The 21115-nt window shown below is 43.3% G+C and overlaps 1 protein-coding gene across 1 annotated transcript in view; it reads right to left on the reverse strand.

Annotated features, from left to right (window-relative positions):
- The window catches only part of auts2a (activator of transcription and developmental regulator AUTS2 a), a 281065-nt gene extending 261794 nt beyond the window's left edge, over positions 1–19271 (reverse strand). Inside the window, exons 1-3 of the mRNA XM_042093561.1 lie at positions 19124–19271; positions 18881–18947; positions 10469–11265 (exon numbers count right to left, since the gene is read on the reverse strand). Of these exons, the coding sequence (XP_041949495.1) occupies positions 10469–10759 (291 nt within the window). The 5' untranslated portion in view covers positions 10760–11265; positions 18881–18947; positions 19124–19271. The remainder of the gene's footprint in view (positions 1–10468; positions 11266–18880; positions 18948–19123) is intronic.
- Between the last annotated feature and the right edge of the window lie 1844 nt (positions 19272–21115).

Consider the following 21115-nt stretch of genomic DNA (forward strand, 5'->3'; position numbering starts at 1 on the left):
CCCAACAGGCAGGAAAGCTGAGGGGAAGGGTGTGGGTGGGTGGGGGGTTGTTGGTGGGGATCTGTAGGAGACAACATGATGAATGACAAAGGCTGGTATGGACAGCCCACTAATGCTCACTAGCACCCACTCAGCTCGTCAGCTTGACGGGTGCGAGTTAAGACATTCTCTCCTCCCTGAGTGATGCTCGGCCCTCTAACCGGCAGCATAATGCAAGAGCCAAACTGTCTGTGGAGGAAATATTTGTGCTTGTTGTTTGCTTCAAGGAGATGGGGGGTGCTGAATGTATTATTTCATGGGGAAAGCGATGTATGTAAAGATATGGAATGTCACTGAAAACAAGTGGATAAAGATATTTACAGCTATTGTTCTTTTAAAACAGAAAGAAGATACGAATATAGGAAAGGCCGTTTAAAAGTCAAGCTATTGCACCTATTACTGTAGGTCCATTTGTTTGTGTGCTAATCTGATTGTTGGTCTCTCCACCTCCTTCCCCAAGGCTCTGGTTACACGTCGTGTTCTCTTGTTCTCATCCTCCGCACATTTGCACTGTGCTTTCGTCAGCAACGCAGGCACCACTGGTGCCCGTTTACCAACGTCGCCTGGCAACCGGGCGCGTCTGACTAGTGCGTTTTTCTGTGTGGAGCTTCTAAAGCTCGCCAGATGACAGACAGTCGACCCCGTGTCCGACAGTGAGAATGAAAAACAACGTTTGCTTTGTGCTTTTTTAGATGTTTTTCTTTGTGTGTTCTTTTTTTCATTTTATTTATGTGGGCTCATCACTAAATGTCAGCAGCGGAGTGAAGCACTTGCACCTGTGCACCTATGCCATTATAATTCAGACGTGTGTATTTGTGAGGTACTTGCAGTCGAGAGAGAAAACAGGGAGGAACGACAGCTCTATTATTCACTGCTAGAGCTGTTGTACTGCTCACTCACTTCCACTGCACAGGGTCAACTCATCACCTCAGACTCAGTACCAGTAAATACATGCTTTTTTCTGATATGGTTCCCTGACTGGTATAGTCAGTAGAAAAATATTGCCAAAATAGTAATTGTTTGATTATAGTCAGCACTTTCAATAGTGTGAAAACCTGTGCTTACTCCCTCAGAGAGTCATGTTCAATTGATAACATACTCAGGAACTATGCGTATGGCTGTGCACAGTGTTCTTTATAGGTTGAGAAAATCCATTCAGGTATTTCTTGGACTTCAATAGCAGACCATTGGGAAAAGGCTTTTGTCTGATCAACCCTCCTCAGTGTTATCATGATCAGGCTGAGAGTCATTCAGTTTTCGCTAGAGAAGTCCATCAAATGATCTCTCATCACAATGAGTGATAAACATACACTTTAATATGTAATTTCATGGAAGAACTAATCAGTTAAAAATAACTGTAAAAACAAATATGTTCACAGACCTTTCAAACAGACAACTTGTACTTAATGCTGCACTGTACAAATTGAGTAAAAACAGCCCTCACAATGGTCCTAACCGCCTGCATGACATGAATACAAAAACTCTGCAAATTTTAATGATCAACATATTTTCTATGTGACGTGATTCATTAAAAGGTCTGTAAAGCCTCTTTTGTGCTTTCTTGGCTTCTGAAGGCATCAACTGGCTTTATCCGATGCCATTTAATGATGTTGTTTTAAACATGGAAAAAAGGCCTGCCACACTAAACTACCTCCTGCCAAGGCAAGTTTATCATGAGGTTATTTTCTGCGTCGAATCTCAAAGGAAGTCTTTAATTGTGTTCAGGGGGCTATTTGACCCTGGACAGATGCCGACGAAATACAAGCCTGTAGGAGACGGAACATTTCATGACCTGGTTTACAAAAAAAAAAAAAACACACACAAGAACAACAACCATCACTGACAAGGATCCACGGGAGTCGAGACAGCAGCGTAATGAGAGGGGGATGCGGGGCGCTGAAGACCTGCAATCGAGCCCCTCCTCGCTCGGGATGACAGACACAGTGGGAATAGGGAGCGGTGTAATGAAGTACGTCCTAATAAACAGCTTGTGCTTGCCTAACAGGCTCAGTCAGAGCGCTACCACAGAGGGAGGGAGCGGTGTGTGTGTGTGGAAGTGTGTGTGTGTGTGTGTGTATATGTGTGAGAGTGTGTGTGTGTGTGTGGATGGGGGGGGGTGCAACAACATGTTACAGTTCACACACTATTAGTCCCTCAGTACTGCATGCACCTAACAAGAGGAGACTGTGTAGCAGACAATGGGGCTGTAGAGTAGAGAAACACCGTTACAGCTGGCAGACCATCCAGGGTCTGTTCCGTATCCAGGGTCTGCTCCGTATCCAGGGTCTGTTCCGTATCCATGGTCTGCTCCGTATCCAGGGTCTGTTCCGTAGCCATGGTCTGCTCCGTATCCAGGGTCTGTTCCGTAGCCATGGTATCCATCCATAGCCATGGTTGTTAGGTTTACTTCAGTGGAGGTAGGAGCTGCATGCCACAGTGGTTCAGGTGTATACTCGTGTAAGGGCTTATAAGGGTGCAGTTTTGACCTTGTTTCGAGATTCAGCTGCGCCCCCCTCCCCCCCCTCCCACTCTCCCCCTGCTTCTCCTAGGCCCTCACCCATCCATTTCCCTTCCCTTCACCGCCCCATCCTAATTCAATTACCTCACACTGAGTGGTTCATGGACCCAGGCGTCACACCGCCACCTGAGTCAATTAAAACATGCACACACACACACACACACACACAGACACACGTAAATGTGCGCTTGCACAAACACACACACACACACACACACACACACACACACAGCTGTTGTTAATATCTTATCTTTTAATTTCCCTCACAGGATCAAAAAAAAGTATATATACTTTTACATAAAATCATAGTTTTCAATTACAGTACAGCGGTAATACATTTCATTCTTGTGGACACATATGTGGGTGGCAACGAGAGGGCGAGAGACAGACACAGACAGATGGACAGACAGACAGACAGCAACAAGACAGCGAGCGAGTGGCATAACCAGAGCATGCGTTTCTGCTCAGTAGTCCACCACTAGCAGATGATCCATCCCCATGATTTACCCAAAGCTGAAATGTTTTGCCAGCCATCTCCAAACATGTGGGGAGTTTGAACACATCCATCTCCTCCTCCGCTTACAGAGGAAGCCAAGAAGAGAGAGAGAGAGTGAGTGAGTGAGAGAGAGAGAAAGAAAGAAAGAAAGAAAGAAAGAAAGAAAGAGCCCTCAGTAGTCATCCGAATGCCTTTCCTGCTGCCTGCTCCGGCTAACAGCCATTCCACATGCTGTGAGAGCACACAGACAAGGCCTGTCACCAGCCCAGAGGCCTGCCTCTGCTCCAGCCCAGAGGTGCATAAGGAGGAGGCATAATAATATGCTGGAGTACATCAGAATGGGGGCAGTGGCCCCTCCAGAGCCAGAGGGCCCAAGGGACACGGAGAAGAGATGGAGGGGTATGTGTGTGTGTGTGTGTGTGTGTGTGTGTGTGTGTGTGTGTGTGTGTGTGTGTGTGTGTGTGTGTGTGTGTGTGTCGGGTGGTTGAACAGAGATGAAGAGGAAGAGGGAGAGGCAGTGAGGGAGGGAAATTTGGAGAGAGCATTTTTAAATCATCCTTGGCAAACACTGCTGCTTTTTTCTCTCCTTAATGTGTTCCCATTCACACACACAAATGCAGAGACTCACACACACACACACACACACACACACACACACAGACCTGACAAGTGAAGTGAAAAGTGACTCGAGTTCTCAAAGATGGTGACACTCAGACCTGTGAAACATATTACTACAAAACTACTCAGACGAGCCAATTATATTTGAATAAAAAGGCAATTTGACTCTCGGGCAATGTAACAGTAATGCTCGGGGTACTACATCTTTTCATTGCTCATAGCCCGGCATTAACCAACGTTGCCAAGATTTAAATTCTACCAGCTGCGGTCGCAGGGCATAAATCTGTGTGTTTCTGGGCAACACCCTGGCTGCAGGCCGTGTCTGCGAAAACACACTAGTTTATTTTCTCCCGAGGTGCTGGGAGAGAGAAACCTTTCCCCGCTCTCATTGCTCTTGGATTTAGCTGCCCTGGGCCACTACACATCTCCAACACGGAGCCATAACAGGGACAATGTGTCAGCAACAGCCCTCCAACACGAAGGGTTGGCCTGGAACAATCACACAAGGCACACTGACTCTAAGGTCCCTCTCAGGGCCTTCCATAGAATAGATAGGCTTTTTGTCCGTCAAGATGGCACTTCAGGAACAAACTAAAGGTAGAATGACCAATACTTGAACTTTTGTACAATAATCTAAAGATGCGTCCTTTACTGTAGGTGTTCTGTTCTGCTGCTGAAGACATACAGCGCTGAGGAGAAATGTTATAAATGAAACAAGGGAAAATGAATGTTCGATTTTCACTAGCTGGGCATCCATCCAAGTTTTTAATGCAAACTTTGACCATTTAAACAGGAGATGGGAAGACACTTGAAACTGGTTTTATCACATTAAATCATTAGTGGAGATTTTCTGATGAGTTTCCGTTAAACTTGCCCTGACCACCTCCAGATTTGAATTCACAGCTGTTCACAACTTCTCCCCCATTAGGAGAGTGTCCATTTTGAATTCCTTACACAGCGACTGGAAACACACACCGGCTTACATTTTCTTTAGAAAAATGTTCATGAACGCACTTAAAATATGCAAATGAGTTGGATGGAGAGTCACTGAGCTATTGTGGCCACAAGCACGTCTTGAGAGATGTTTAACAGCTTGAAGTCTCTCTGCCATTTGGTTCATGCTCGTAGATACTTCAGCTCCAGAGCATAATGTTTCCACACACTATGACAGACCGCAATTAACATGAAATACTGGGAAACACATTTTATCCAAGATAGTCACATGCTAGTCCTCGATTACCCAGGACATTTACTGAACTCTGTGAGGGGAGGTCAAGTGAAAATCACAAACACATCGGGAAAGAACGGAAAAGACCAAGCGATGGAGCAGAGAAACGGAGAGCCCAGGAAGAGAAAGGGGGTTTCCGCAACGTTGTGTTAACATCGGCAACTGTTTCGGGTTGTTTTTAATTAAAATCCACGAAAGCAGCAATGCGTATCAGCGAACAGATGTCAGGAGAGCTGGGTGGGAATTGTGCAGTAGCGATCAGAGCGCTTTATCGGATCAACGGGGTCTCCCCTGCACCACCTCTTGCCCATTAATGAGCTTCTTCCCAGAGCATTAACACACAAGAGCAAACATTTACTGTGCTTAAGGATATTAGTGTGTAGTATTAGAGTGTTTGTGTACTTGTGTACTGCTTGTGTGTACAGTTGTGTGTGTGTGAGTGAGTGTGTACATTTCTGAATGTGGGTGACTTAATAGCAGCATGCATGGAAAATGTAAAATCGATTTTTACCTTTGACTCTGACGGGGACGATCAACAGGGAATGGTACTTTTTTGGATAATGTTTTAGTAACACAAACCTCTCATGGTGGAAATGGAATGCTATTCTGGAATGGAACCTCTACGCAGATAAATCTGTGGTAGAGTCCCAAATCACCCAGATACATTTAAATCCTTTATGGTGACGTGAACCCAATGGGCTGATGAAAGCCTACCCTGAGAGAGCACCACAGACACTCATCCACTGAGGGTTCTTCAATTCCCTCAATCACTGATGGAGCACGCTGCCAAGAGATGAGGTGAACAACAACATCCACTTTCTCATGATAGTAGAGGAACAGTCAAGCCAAGGGGCATATATCAGGAATATAAGTCACAGAGTAGAGAAAGAAAGAAAAAAAAATGCTGATGTTTCTGTGAGAAATTAGATCAGATAGCTCTCAAGGCGTACGCTGAAACGTGAGCTTCTTAGAATCCTACACACCAGCAGTTCAATCACTCGGGATCTCATCACATAAAACACTTTACAGGGGGTTTCCGGACGCTATTAAAGATTTATAAAGCTGCTCCACTGGTGTCAAAAGCCTTGTTCTCCTGTAGAGAGTATGCCAAAGGGCAGACCAAGACACTGCTAAGCCATTCAGGCCTGGGTGAAGCCACAGTTATTGTTCAATAATAAAAAAGTGTCAGGAAGCTTTCAAAAAAGAGAAGAAGAAGGAAAAAAAGCTCCACCATTGGATTATCTGAGTGAGGCGTTAAGCATATGCAGAAACGACAGGGTGTCATATTTGATGTGTCAGTCATCGTAGCCTGCCAAACCTTATTAATGCAGATCATATATCACTCCATGACAGGTGAAAAATGCACCTAAATGAATAACTGCCATTACTGCCAAGAATCTGAAATAAATGCAGAGGGGAAAAGGCTGGAAATTAATTGTGGGCAGAGACAGAGAGGGTATGTGTGTGTGAGTGTGTGTGTGTGAGGGGGGGGATATTCGTCAATAGTGGAAATTTAAATCTAAAGAGACCCCGGTGTGAATAAAAGACTAGCCATATAAAGAAAAACTCTAGCGAGGCATTCTAACTGAGCACCAGATCAATCAAGTGAGTGCGTACAGTAAGGCTTTAACATCTACTCGGCTTCATCTTCATTCTTCTGCTATTGACACACTTTCTGCTGTTTCTTTTTTTTTAACAAGCTGGAGAGAGACAGTATATCAATAGATTCGGTTTCACAATGCCCTCCACAATGAAGTGTTTAATCAATTTTCTCGTTGCCTTCCCTGCGCTCCTTCAAAGCGTTCCCTAAGACAGCTCTGAGACCAGACAGTGAAACAAAATCCATGGGTTCAATAAGAATTCCACCAAAACACAAACTCTCTCACTAGAAGATGACCCCAATGAGATCAGGTTACCTGAAATCTCTATTAGGCTAAACTGGACCCCCAGTATTACATTATGCTTACTAGCTAAAACAGAGGGTTCGCCATTTTCACAGATAGATACTCTTCTAAGTATACTGGATCATATAAGCGAATACAGTCTGGACAAGCTTCAGCCCATGCAGACGGTCAGTGTTCTATTGTTTAGACCTGTCCAGTCTCATTAGATCAGTGGCTCCCTCATAACAGACTGTTGGCCAGGTGCCAGTAACCAGTTTGGGGTCAGGAGAAACCACAAAATAGGGCGTTCTATGGCCACACAGACATCTCCAGACATCTATTAAGTCTTCATTACACTGAAAATCTGATCCAGTGGGAAGGAACGCTATAGCCAATTCACCAGCGCTATTATAAGCTAGTAATTCACATTCACAGTGTTTTCCTTTCATTAGTAGCCTATTTCTACTGTTTGTTTGACTATGCCCTGAGGCTGAGCAGAACAACACTTTTAAATATGATGAAAAGATCATATAACTAACCAACTGTATCTGGCCACAGCAACCGTTTTTGACAGGAAATGAACGATTATAACATTACTTTGGCAAAACTCTCAGAGATTACATAAACATATTTGTGTGAACATAACTGAATTGCACCTATAAATAGTTGTAATATTTGGACAGCTCATTTGAGAGCAGCCTTGTATTGCCTACTCGTGCACCTGCAGTAAATTAGTATGTAAAACTTCAAGTGATAATTGTGTCAATAAAATAATCATGAATACTAACTCTAGTTTTAACAATGACCAAAAAGTAAAAAAATATCATCTTTTTATGGCCTAGTTTCTACATTACCAGTCCAAATTTAGCCTTTGGAGAGCACCAAGACAAAATACTGCTTGACACTATGAGCTGTGGAGCTCTCGGGCCTCAATCGGACCAGGCCCACTAAGCCGCTGCAGGGAGGCCGATCTGTGCCCTGCCGAGGGGGATCTTGAACAGCAACACGGCTGGGAGGAGACTCCGCTCCCATGACTCATGACTGCAGCCCAGGTGTATGTCTGTTATTTACAAGCCATAGCGAGGCTCTTTAAAATGCAATTATTATACCAGCCAGGGCTGTGTTTTTCCACTTGTTTGGTTATCTTGGCACAAGTCTGTGTATTGCAGATAAAAACAATGCTAAAGCTGAATACTGTAGAACACTCATTTTACCACCATCATATTGCCATAACCGCATGAGCTAGTCACGGACAAACAACTAATCAGAGTATTTAAAATAGACCCCCAGATGGTCTTCAACATTTAAAAGCTCAAAGATAAAGGAAACAACTATCTAGGCCATGACTTGTCATGCTGTCATGCATCTGATCACCTTCCCTGTTATCCTCTGAAGCAAGGGAAAGTGGGAAGGTGGCTAGTTAAGGTCCATAGTCGATAATAAGTGTACCATGAACCTATACAGTGATTCAGGAGGGCTTAAAAGGCTGTAGTGTTCTGTCCATAAGAGAGAGAAGGGAGAGGAGGCCATTAAGATGCAGATACTAGAGGCTTTTCACAGAAGGGGAGGACAGAATGATTCAGTAATTTCTGAGTGGTGTGACTCAGAGAGATGCTCAGACCCCCTGCCTCCCAAAATCCATGCCTAATAAACTCCTTTACTCTGACAGCTCAGTGCTGAGAGGATATGTGAGGCTGCACGCCTCGAGTGGAAACATTTGGATTTCAAAGCGCAGGCCAGAGACACCTTTCTGAATGTGAGATGACCGCTCAGCAAATTGACACCAAATTCTCTCACAAGTACAAATCATCACAGGTCTGTGGGAGAGTGAAGGAGAATGAAGGAGATAAAAAGAAAACAAAAATGCTAAAATGAGACTTTGAAACATAACAACATGGGGCAAAGAATCACAACTGTTAAGGTGGTTTATCTGTCTGTATGGTTTCTGTCTGGCTTCTGAAAGGACTGATATTCAGTATTCATTAGTGCTATCCAGATGCACTTTATATTAAGTGTCCTTAGAGTATGCTTAATTTTCCTACTTCATTCCAACACTAACCCTTGCCATAACATTAAACCAAGGTATATCCTCTAAGAACATATCCTAATAGGACCAGTGCATTCATTAATTGACTAATAAAAATAAATTCTATTTAGTCTATTATTGACATTGATTTTTTTTTTTATTCAGGCTACATGACTTTATTCTAAACTGTTCATTTTAATGTTGATGTAATGCTTATTGATGTCACTGCAAGTTGCTTAGGACAAAAGCATCTGCTAGAAACTATACACATAAACATAAACATAATTCCATACTACCTAGGGACACTTTTCACAGAGTGTGGTCTTCTCTTAGTTGACCGTTAAACCCCACAGCTCCCCAGCTGGCCTCTTCGTCTCCTTCTGGCTCCAAGGAATCACTTTATTGGTCCAATTAAGACCATAATCATTTGGACAAGAGAGAAATTCAAACACGTCGGCTGCCTTGTGGTAATAAAAGTAGGTGTTCTGACATCGGCCCTTTCTGCCCTGTGAGCTCCCTCAATGGGCCGTTGAGCGAGGTGGACGTGGCCGAGTGGAGCGCCATGGGTATAAGGACTTGGCGACCCGACCGCACAGCGGTGTCAAATGCGATGTCACCCTGAGATGTCTGCCCCGGGTTTGACAGCGTTAGCATTTCGCCGAGTGGGGAAAAGGCTTGAAATGCCTGACATGCTTGAAAGGAGGGGAGAAGGGGAGAAAGCGGGGGTGGAGAAAAACACACACACACACACACACACACACACACACACACACACACACACACACACACACACACACACTCGCTGCTGGTCTTTCCTCACAGCTTACTCAACACAATGCAACAGCGTCTGCGAGCGAGATTACGTACTGAAGCAGAACGGAGGAGATTTGACAGCGCTACCATAACACTGCATAAATAACACTATAACAACAGCCTTACAGTCTCCATGAGCGCTGCAATCAGGGAGACTGTAAGCTTTACATACTACACTTTGCCAATACAGAAACATAGAGTGCAGTCACTAGTCCAGGAAGAGGTAATTTACCTTACATTAGACCTATATTCTAGCTCTGTATAGTCCAGTGACTGACAAGTAAAGCTATTAAATTAGTGAGTGGTATCCACACCATTCATTTACATTTATTTGGCACTTCATGCTAGTTAAAAAATCACTGTCATCCTTTTATTGTGACAAGGGCCTGTCAAGTCTGCTGTGTGATCACATTTGACTTATTACAAGCGACATACACAAGCTTGGAGATGAAAAGCAAAAGCCTGAAATATCCAGTGGGCAGAAATCCACTAGACTATGCTCTATAGATCACATAAGCCTCACCATGTTGCTCTGACAAACTGGCCAAAATCAGAGCTGAAAGCCCAGCACAATGACAGCAATGTGGCTGGGAAGACCCACATACAGTAAGCAACAAACCCACATCTGTCGAAATCAAAACTCGCCACAACAAAAAGGTGCACGTCAACGCCAGGAAGCCATCTGAGGCACTCAAGAGACAACAGCAGCTAAATCCAAACAAATGGCTAATTATTCACAGGCAGTCTCACAACGGCAGCACAAGACACTGCAATTAAGTGCTTCCACGCTTGGCGTTACAGAGCTCAAGGAGAAAGTAAATAAAAGTGAGCCTGGAGAGGCCCTTACCTCCAAAGCTTCCAGCGTCATAAAACCGGAGATGGAGAAGCCGTCGATGATGTCCTCCTCGGCCGACGTGGACTCCTTCCTCTTCCTCCTGGGCGGCCGGGGACGGGAGGAGGAGGGGGGAGGGTTGGTGCTGTTCTCCCCGTCCGAGTCGGACGAAAACCGCAGGACGGCTCCCCTCGCGTGGGCGCTGCTCCTTGGCATCCCGCCGCCGCCTCCGCTCCTCCTCTCCCGGTCCCGCTCCGACCGGGACTTCCTCTTCTTGCGGATCCCGCTGGACCGAGCGACATCCATTTCCCCAGATCCTCGCAAAGGAAGGAAGGGCTTGACCAAACACTTCCCCCTGATCCACCTTTGTTTCCCCAGACTTTGAGGCAGGCAAGCCGTTGCAGCTCAGATAATCCTTCCACCAAAGAGAGCAGCAGATACAATAATCCCAAAGCTAAGTGTTGACGTTCCCAAGAAAGTACTCCCACGCAAAGATAGAAATGATCCAAAAAACCTAGAACTTCATCATCAGTAATATTTTATGTGACATGAAGAACCACATGAAGCTCCTGGTTCATAACCGCCATGCATAAACCAATTCCACACTGTACACACACGCTGTCTTTTAGTAGTGATGAAAACCAGGGGCCAACTCCAGACACAAAACAGACATCTCAGCTGGACCAAAAGAGCAGCTCACCCTTCACATCCATCCTTGGCAAATGGAACGCAAAAGGCCATGACATGCTCGTCTTCCAACCATCCCTTCTCCTCCTTCACGTGTGACATGTCATCGCTCCCCTCTCTCTTTCCTGGAAGTCAGAGAAATAAAAAAAAAAGCACACATTTGAAACATGGTCACTACACAGCCTAACAGCAGGAGAATGTGTTACAGTCTCATTGGTGACCCTCTGACCTAACACACTTAGTGTAAAATATCAGACACATCTCATAAACACTGTCTCTATTTATCACTCCGAGAGAGACATAACATTAGGGTTTTATCCAGCAGGCCTGCCCAGCCACCGGTAAGCTTATTTTGCATTTCTATTGGATTGTTTTACACAAGATAATCCTACGGCCTTTGGCTGCTCTTGATCCTCCTCCCGAGTCTCTCCCATTCTGCTGAACACACTCTCCCACAGCAGTTTTATCAATGCCTGCCCCACTGTTTTGCCTTTCAAACCACATAGTGTATGTAAACTACAGTGTCCCCAAAGTCACTCATCATTACTATTATGAATTGAGCAAAGTGTAATGAGAGTTGGAATTTAATTCTTAGGAATAGCTGCATGGTGATGTAAGATAACAAATAACATGTACAAATAACAGTTCAGCAGAAGTGCTATTTCACCAAATATTCACAGAAATCAATGCAAAACTGAGACTCAGGACTCCATCTGCTGTATAGCACTGTGACAAGTTGCTTGTTAGCAAGGGCATGACAGCACCATGGTTACCACTGTCCTGTGTCTTGTGCACACTGTGCCCCATAATGCATCCAGTTGATTTGCACATACTTTGCCTTCTAGCACTAAGTGGTGGCTCAAATTGTGGACAGGAATACTAGCCATGTCTAAAGCATGCAGCAAAGCAAGGCTCCACACAGTCCTTTGAATCCTCATCTGCTGTCAATCATGATGTGGCTTTACCACACACACACACACACACACATTCAGCAGAAATCCAGGCAAACAAAAACCTCATTTCGCTGGATAGTTTCACACGCTAAAGCCTCCTTGAAAAAGCAGATGTGATGAACCACTAATGAGATACCTAACAGCATTCTGTTGTGACCAGAGGCGAGTTGACCAAAAATTCACTTCAAGCTAATAGTCACTTCCACATTAGAATAACATCCTGCTGGCAAGCTTTTTTATTTATTTATTTATATGTGTTTGTCTGATGTTTGAACTTGTGGATGCCCTTCAGGACACAAAAGGAAACCAGACAGCAGTCTGGCTACTATCTCTTTCCAGCAAGTAAAACACAATCACTCTAGTCACTTTCACATGTTCCTTGTCAAATTATGTTAACCCACAACAGCCTCTGCGGAGGGGTCATTCTTCAAAAGCCAAATTCTGAACTTGACTAACTCTGTTTTGCAGTAGTTATGAGCTTACATCCCCTTAGTGTGAGACTGTTACATATTTTAGAGCAAACTTCTGTCATCTACTGTTCTGTCATAAATCTGTGGCTGGCCTGTCAGTCAAACCTGTGAAGCACCTTTTCATTAAAGCTGTCCAAATTTCGGGGGGAACAAAGAACTGGTTATTAATATCGGTCATCTCAGATAACTCAGATTCAATATGACAACTGGCAGAACAGACGACAGGATGCCAATACTGGGTTCAGATTCATGGTTCATACGTGTCCCTAAACATTTCATCACTCTTCGGGAACGGCGCTGATCATACCACGCATTATGGGAACACACCTTCCTCCATCACCGCACATGCCCAACAACATTACATCATAGCTTGCCACACCATCAACTCCCAGCTTTTGTTGATCTGAGAACTTCTCACACTAAAATGACGTAGTTAAACATGACTAGCATGTACTGATATGAGCATCGCTCGCCAGCACCTTTAAGTGATAATATGCAAATCACTATAACGCAGTCACTCGAGAATTCACGTAATTGTATTAGGACGCATTTTTTAAAATACATTTAAACACGGTTAAACACAACTTCATTATTGCAGTAGACTAGTCTTTGAAAGCAAATCCGGCTCCTTAACGTCAAGAACCGTCTGCCTGGTCCAGTACAGTACCCTAACCTGATGCCCCGTACCAGCAATCCTCTGTAATGTCACACACGCAAAACAGCTCTAGCAAATCGTTTAAACATGTTTCCTTACATGCCTTCCCTTTAGTCATTCTACATGTATACTACACTCTCCTTAGCTGTCTTCGTTGAGTCCTTTTTGTCTCTCCCTCTTTCTCCCACTCTGTCCCTCTCTCTCCCTCTCCCTCTCTTCTCTGTCAGTAAATCTCACGCACCGTAGCCAGTCCAGCCCACAACAGCGACTGGCACTGCCTCCTGCTCCGCGTTATCTCCACAAACACACAAAGCGAGTCTTTTCTCCTCCAAGACACGTCATGCAAAACCAAGAAATGCAAACCCTTGTAAGTAGAGGACCATCCAGACAAGTCGTTGGCATTCGGAAAAGCAGCGTTCTTTAGAGCGAAAAACAAAATGGAAAAATTCTACAAACAAATAAATCCTGCAAGGAGGCGAAGCGGTTCCTCTCCCCTGTCCGTGCTTCAGGATCCCGGAGTGGGGACCGGGCGCATTGATACATCAATGCCGCAGTGCCGCTTTACAGGCTATGCACTTCCTCGGCGCAAGTAGTGCTGCTCCTGGAATGCGATACTGTTTCACCACTTTGAAAGGTTCAACAAAACCTCTTCACCGGAATTACAGCATTACAAGATTATATGCTCTCAGGTAAATATGTTGCTAGTCCACTGAATAGCTCGTGTAAAATGTGCGCATTGTTATTATTGCCGAGGTATATACTGTAACTACCTTTGAGTTTATTTAGTAGGCTACACTTGTCTATTACAAATCTTTTATTTCAGAATCAGAATCATTCTGAAATAAACTAGCCTTACAAATCGTTTATTTAGGTATTATTACACCGTCATAAATTGAAACATTTAGGTTAAAACTGAAACTAACAATGAACTGCATTAATCTCTAGTAGGCTATTTCAGTACAATGAAAATGAAAAAGTTGAGATGTGAAAACACCCTTGTAATTCAAGGATTTACAATAGGCCAACATTTTTTATATAGCTCGAAGTTCACAATGCCGCAGACTCATTTACTAGACAGAATGGACAGCTCTGTCAGCCTGTTCTGAAAATGGAGCTGGGTTTTCTCTGAGAAGTGTGTGACAAACCATTTTACTTGATTAAAAAGTTTAGTTGGCCCTCACTGGCTGAGAAGGATGCTACGTGCTGGCTTTTGTTTTCATAACAGATAGGCCAACTGACAGGCTCTGGGATCATATCACACAAAATCCATCTGAGGATGGAGGAATACATTTGGAGAGGAAAACAATCCATGTTTAAAATACTCCCAGCGGTTTTCATCCACAACACTGATAGTGAGAGAGTCAGAGGCATATCCTTTGGTATTGTCATCGATCAGTGCCCTGCATGGTTATCTCAAATAATCCAAGCAGACAGTTCTTTGATACTTGCATCCCAGCAACCCTGCATGGCTTCGTGGATCACATCTGCAGGGGTCACACTCTAGTGAGCAAAGCTCATGGTCACTGGGGGAGATCCCTCATTCGGAGTCCACGGTTTCGTTTTGCTGGCCACTAACCAAAGGGAATATGGATTTTCCAGGGCTATCTAAGTTGTTGTGGCTGAGGTAATTCATTCCACAAATATGTTGATGTCTACAGGGAGAGCACATTTATGTTAAGCTAGCAGTTATGATCGAGACGATATAGTGTATCATTTGTGCATAATGGTCCAGTGGATCATGCCTATTACTAAGGTGCATTTCTGAACCAGATAAGCACATAGTCTACAATTAATATGTGTTTTAAGGCTGAGTCTGAGTCAGTCTTGATTGTTAAGGATCAGGTTGTCTTGTTCAGATTTCCAGTAAATGTTATACAATTATGCTCTGTCATGAGTGTGAAAGTTTAATTTGGTCATAGATTACAGTCTTTATCATAATGGATAGCCAACGATTTTACTCTTGTTTGAGTATGTAATGTGTGTTAATGCATACCTTAAATGGCAATTAGACATCTGCAGAAAGCTTGGAATGATCTCATTGGATGTTGTCATTGGATGATATAATTACTGTGCCTTATGTCAAGCCTGGCATATGAACGCCAAATCACCTGTCACTCATGTACACAGAGTAGACAGTGTGTGATGAACACAATGCTTTTTAGCTTGACATGCTCAGCTGTCAATCCACCAGTCTAAGAGCACAAATTTAATAATGTATACCCATATAATCACAGCTAAGTGCATGGTGACAGCCTATCATTGTGTTTGTGTGGCTGGCTAAGTGTGTGTATTTCTGTGCACTGTGATTTTGCAAACAGGCGAGAGAGCAGGTGTATTTTTAGCTTTTTAGCTTGGTGCAGCACTGTCTCTATGGTACACCACACAGAGGACTGGAGGGCCTTTATACCCTAAGCGCTTGGCAAGAGAGACCCTTGAAGGGGAGCATTTAGGAGACATAACATCACTGTGTTCGGTGGTGGTGGGTGGAGAGAGTGGAGATGGGTGGAGAGACTCACAAGGTAATTTCCTTTTGATCTGAATACTATTAATTGACCAAGAGTGCACAAGTGTACATTTAAGAGACATAACATTACTATGTTCGGTGGTGGTGGCTCTGCAGTAGAGGTCTTGGGGTGGGGGATGGGGGAGAGACTCACAATGTCGTTGCCATTTCATCTGAATGCTTTTATAATTCACCAAGAGTCTAAATTCTGTCTGTCTAAATTACATGTTTAGATTCTTGATTTGTGGTGTTTTTTTTTTTTTTACTCCAGGAGACTTGTTTGGCATGTAGCGTGTGAATTAACCATAAGTGTGTGTTGATGAATGAGAGAGTTTTATTTGTGAAAATTGCTGTGAAATGACTCCATGACAATGACTCGTTGATTAAGACCAATAAAATAATTAGCCTTTGGGGGGAGTTTTGTTCACTGTATTTTATCAGTGGGAAATGCTTTGCAAAAATTAAGCTGAAAGTGATTCTGTTGCTCAAACTGAATTCTGTTAAGCTACAGATGCCTTTTTACTCTTCGCTCCTGGTAAAATAGGTCTAGCTTTAGAGCATACACCTACCTGACCCATATTTTATCCTCTAATAGGCCTATTTTTTTTCTTTCCTGTGCAGGGCACTCCGAATGGAGGATGCTCCGACAGCTAATTTAGTCTGTCAAACGTTTCTTCATTAAAATGTGACAAACCCGCCGTTCTGCTGACCTTAGATGTATTGTATTATCAAATTTGATTAAGCAGAAGGTATACTGGCTCTCAGGGCTCCCTTTGGGTTTCTGCAGTGAGCAGCTTCTCTTGGGGATCTAGTTTTGCTGTTCCTCAACAAACACTGTTACTCTTCTAGCACAACCTTGACCACGCGTGTGCCTTGTATACAAATATCACAGCTTCCATTCATTACGATAATTTACTATCATGAGAGACATGTTTGTTTCAGAACCATGTAGAATTATAACAGAAATGTTTTTAGTTACATTGAGCACACTGCCCCCTGATTCCCAAAGCACACAAAACCTTCAGATATACATGCATACAAATGATCATAGCTTCAAGACCAATTACAGAGTATAGTACACAGGGGAAAATATGAAGGAAGGCAAGGATGAAGGGGGAAAACTTATGTTATATGATTTCATGAAAGATGTCTGTGTGATGTTTCAAATATTGAATAAAACTGGGATGTTGTTCATCACCCTTCCTCACACCCCTTGTCTGTCTCTTATTTTCTTGATATCTTTTGTTCTCTAAAATCATGTCTTAAAGGAAGCCATTTTTTGGTGTTCATCATGCGGTGGGAAAGGCAATGCAATTCAAATAGCTAGCAGCAGACTGCAAAACTGCTCAGAACAAAGACAAAATAGAGGATTGTCTTTCTCGCTCACCTTAATTTGTATGTTTTGCAGGATGGCTTTGATTATTTATGAATGAGTTCACATTTGTGTGCTTGTACTCCGAATTATTTAGACTGTGACAGAAACCTGTGCCAAGGGGCCTGAGTCTGTTTTGCCTTTAGAGTCTAATCAGCTCGTCTGGCCCATCAAATAGCCGCCCTCTCCCTGCTTGCCTTTTTTCCCCCCTCCTCGGGTGACTTGATTCAGTGGCTTACCAAACATCTCAATTCCTATCAGGGCCGACCGCAGTGCTGTTGTTGGAGTGGTGTTCAGAATCAGTAAAAAGGAGGCAATTGTGGCAAACATTGTTGGACAAACAATCTCACGCCAGCTTGTAATGTTAAAGTGAATGCCATAATAATGTTAGAGGGAGTGCCACAATATTGGGTCCTGTTGGCTGTGTGTGTGTTTTTTTTTTTACATTAATTAGCTTGGCTGGACTGTGGTATCCTTCATGCATGCCCAATGGGATGATGACCTCTCTGTCAGTAAGGAATCCATAATTAAAAAAAAATAATAAAAAATCTGCACTCATCGGAACAGCTTTAAATAATGTCCTGTCCTCTCGGGTTTGTTTTGCACTCACTGTTGAACATTCAATAACTGTGAAATATCCACAGTGTGCAAATACAACATAAAAAAATGATATCATCCTCATTACACCACAGTGCACCCAAATGACATAAAGCATTGTGCCTTACTCAGGTGATATTAATGGGCAGAGTAAGGCCATTTCCTGATATTAATATATGGGGCCTGTCAGAAACCTCTTTGCTCATGTTATTTCCACTGGCAAACCCAATCAATCACGTCTGCATTGAGAGACCGCCTGTCTGCATTCATAAAGCTGCTACAGATATAGCCAGATATAGTCTCCAATGCTCCCAGATGAATGTGTAGCGCGCTCTGTTTAATCATTCATTTATCAAGCATTTAAGATCAAGGCTAAAAACCCACATTAAGAAAAAAAAAAGCAGATCAATCTGTCAATAATGTGTCTTTGTTTGGAGGTCATGGAGCCAACAACAGTTTAATAGTCAGATTCCTCTGAATTGGTTATAAAGCTTGGTTCCACCCAGCCAGAGCCTCAACAGGTTGCTGGGGCAGTCTTTTATGATCTAGATTCACACAAAATATCTAGATCTCTAATCTGAATTTTAAACATGTAGATCCAAACCTGACATCCATTTCATCTTTGCAGTGATGAAAAGAAAAGTTGTTGTAGGTGAAATCAGGTTGTCTGTAATGTGGGTATATAAAAGCCTTCAAAAGCATTAGCTGTCTGTACTAAAGGAACGCTGCAGGAAAGGTCTTGAAATGCAGCTTTCAACCTACGTGGGAGCTTTTGGATGTTTAAGGATTCTTATCCTACTCTTGGTCATGAATCGTTTCTCATTAGGCATTTGCTTTTATGAATACAAATGAACACACTCACATTTTGAAAATGTGTGTGTATGTGGACATTAACTTTTTCTGTCCACACTGAGAATTGTTTTTTATTTCCAAAAATGATCAGTTGCTAATACAGGACTGTGTACTTTAAAAACAGCAGGTACAGAGCACTCACACTCCAAGCAGCACACTTACTTTTTTCCATTTAAACATCTGCCTCGATCTATCATAGCAAGAGTAAACTTGGAGAGCATCCAAGGGAAAGCTAAACTGCACAACTGAAACAACACAGACAGACAGACCTTTCCTTGATTTTTTTGCTCCTCAGCTTATTTCTAAATAAACAAATATGAAATACAGCACATACATACCTCCACCAGACATTGTGTAGTTGATGGTTGACTTGTAGCCTAATGTATCATGCATGTGCAGTAGAATCTGTGTAGTATTTGCACACATTTATTTTTGACCATATGATTTAAAACAAATACAGTATGTCTTGCATACATAAAAATGCAGTGATTTTCCAAATGAAACAATTATGAGGTAATATGCCCTAAGGTATTCCTGGACCAAGATGTTGTTTAAACACATGCAATAGCTTTTAGACTAACCTTTGTACCTTCACAACATGGCTGCAATCTGGGAACAGAATAGATCAGGAGGTCAGGCTCAACACTGACTATAATTCCTTTCAAGGCCTCTTGCCATGGTCATTGGTTTTCATCCTTTGACTCACTGATGTCTGTACCCTATCTCCCAGGGGGCTTTCTCCTCCCTATAGACCCTTTCAAGAGAGTTCCATTCTCAGCATCATAGTTGGCCCCACAAGGCTTGCTTTTTAACATTCCATATGTTATCTTAATGCAGAGGAAGTAGATTGGGGCCCAAATAGAACGTTCAAGCATTGTTTTTGTTTTTATTGTTGAAAGGGTCTATAAAGCCTCTCTAGGGATCTTTTACATACTTCATTTGGCCTTTTTAGGTCACTGATGGCCACGCACTGGCCTTCTTCTTGTCTTTGGTTTGAAAGCTCAGCCGCATGTTGGCTCTGGCCTTGGTCCTGAAGCCAGTACTCACAAGGTCTTTGGAGGTGTCCAACCTCCTAGTGAAATTAATCCTTGTATCTCTCAGCAAGCCTCAAGAGTCACTGATTCCAACATAGCTACTGTACTCTTTGATGTATCAGAGATATTCTTGGATTTTTTTTTATTATTTGAAAATCTGGAATTAAGTTGAGGGGGGGATAATAAATGGAGTTGTGTAACATTACAGTGTAGATCGTTCTCAGATGAACCATAATGGTGCTCTTGCGAGCCATTCATCACCGCATAAAATCTCTGCTTACCTCATCTCCTGTGTCAGCTCTCTCCCATCAGCGCTTTGGCAGCACTGGACTTCTGAGATATTCTGGACACACAGACAGGAAGCCGGTCGTCATCAGCACCCCAGACGTCTACGGTTTCTCACAAAAGATAGCCAGAGGCGAGACAGATCCCTGTCATTGCACTGTGGCCTGAAGGAACACTGAAGCTTTAGACCCAATAAATGTATGTGGACCACTTCTACAACCCTGTTCTATCATATAGATACACCAGAATTAAGTCAAGTCAAGTCAGTCAATCAAGACGCACAAGATCAATAGTCAGAATCACAAATGCATTATAATATGAACGAAACATGAAAAAAAGAGAGGCCAGCAGACATCCGCAAGTCAAATAGTTTTGTGTAGCAAAGTGTTTGGTCATGAGCACAGGCTGAGGCAGGGGGTGGCGTGGAAGGGCTCTGCAGTGATTGGTCAGTGCCCTGGCCACCGCAGGAATCCTGGGTATCCAATCTCTTTTCTATCAGCGAGCCCCAAGCCTCCTCCTCATCCTCCTCGTATGTGATCCTCATCGCTTTATTTCTCACTCTACCCAAAGCACAGCTTTCTCACTGGGGTGTGTAGGGTTTAAGTCCAGGTCCATTCAAAACAGACAGCCTTATCAGGAGACGAGGAGGATGAACCGGGATAGGTTGGTGGGGATTCCAGAGATAACCTGGAAGCGCTTTCTCAGTGCTATCGAATAGCAGTCAGTGCAGACCCTCTGCTCCCCAATTCAATGGGAATTCCATTAAGATGGAGCATGTGTGCTGGTGTGTGTGTGTGTGTGTGTGTGTGTGTCTGCAAGATGGGGAAGTGGAGAATCTAGAGACATGAGCATGTCCATGAAGACGTGAGTAAACACGTGTATAGACGCACAAACATGCTCATGTGCGTGCACACACACACACACACACACACACACCACACACACACACAGTGTTGTCCTCCCTGACCATACACAACTGTCACATCAATAAAAGTGTGATACTAGAAGGAGATATTATTCTCTATTAGTCTCCTTCACATTCTATGCATGCACTGTGTTTGCACATGGTTACACACACACACACACACACACACACACACAAATGTATGACAAATGCACTCACATGCACAAAACCAGCCTTCCCAAACCCGACTAATTGTTCCTTTTATGAAGCAAAATGAGAAAAGTATATCTCATTGTGCAGGCAAAGAGAGAGGGGGTTGGCGGAAGGGGAGGACGAGGGTGTGTGTGTGT

The sequence above is a fragment of the Alosa sapidissima genome, chromosome 5, assembly GCF_018492685.1.
Source record: "Alosa sapidissima isolate fAloSap1 chromosome 5, fAloSap1.pri, whole genome shotgun sequence".
NCBI lineage: Eukaryota > Metazoa > Chordata > Actinopteri > Clupeiformes > Clupeidae > Alosa > Alosa sapidissima.